At 75.8% G+C, this 422-nt stretch overlaps 1 protein-coding gene across 2 annotated transcripts in view; it reads left to right on the forward strand.

Moving 5' to 3' along the window:
* Positions 1 to 273: 273 nt before the first annotated feature.
* The window catches only part of GALNT7 (polypeptide N-acetylgalactosaminyltransferase 7), a 71,835-nt gene continuing 71,686 nt past the window's right edge, over positions 274 to 422 (forward strand). For both annotated transcript variants that reach the window (XM_042014912.1, XM_042014911.1), the window contains exon 1: positions 274 to 420. In XM_042014912.1, coding sequence (XP_041870846.1) covers positions 296 to 420 — 125 coding nt within the window. In that variant the 5' untranslated portion in view covers positions 274 to 295. The remainder of the gene's footprint in view (positions 421 to 422) is intronic.

Here is a 422-nt window from a genome sequence, read left to right on the forward strand (position 1 = left end):
GCCCGGCGGGGAGGCAAGCGCGCAGCCCGCAGCCTACCGGGGCGGCGCGGGGGAGGGAGAAAAAAAGAGGGGGGGAAAGAAAAAAAAAAAGTTTGTACGTGCGGCGGCGGCGGCAAGAGGACAGCCTCCGCAGGCGGGCGGCTGCCGGAGAGCAGCGGCGGCCGGGGGAGGCGGGGGAGCGGCGGCGGGGCCGTGCCGTGCCGTGCCGTGCCGTGCCGTGGGGGACGGAAGGCGGCCGGTGCGCGGGGCCGGGCGCTGTGTGCGCGGCGGCGGGAGGCAGAGGGCGGGCGGGAGGATGCGGCTGAAGCTGGGCTTCCTGCTGCGCGCCGTGCTGCTGGCGGGCAGCTTCTTGGGGCTGCTGCTGCTTTGGTCCTCGCTGTCGCCCCGCGCCGAGGAGCCGGATCTCCCGGGACGGACGCGGG

Source organism: Corvus kubaryi, unplaced genomic scaffold, assembly GCF_017639235.1.
Source record: "Corvus kubaryi isolate FWS band 111438036 unplaced genomic scaffold, C.kubaryi_AGA036_p1.0 split3-131, whole genome shotgun sequence".
In the NCBI taxonomy this organism is placed as follows: domain Eukaryota; kingdom Metazoa; phylum Chordata; class Aves; order Passeriformes; family Corvidae; genus Corvus; species Corvus kubaryi.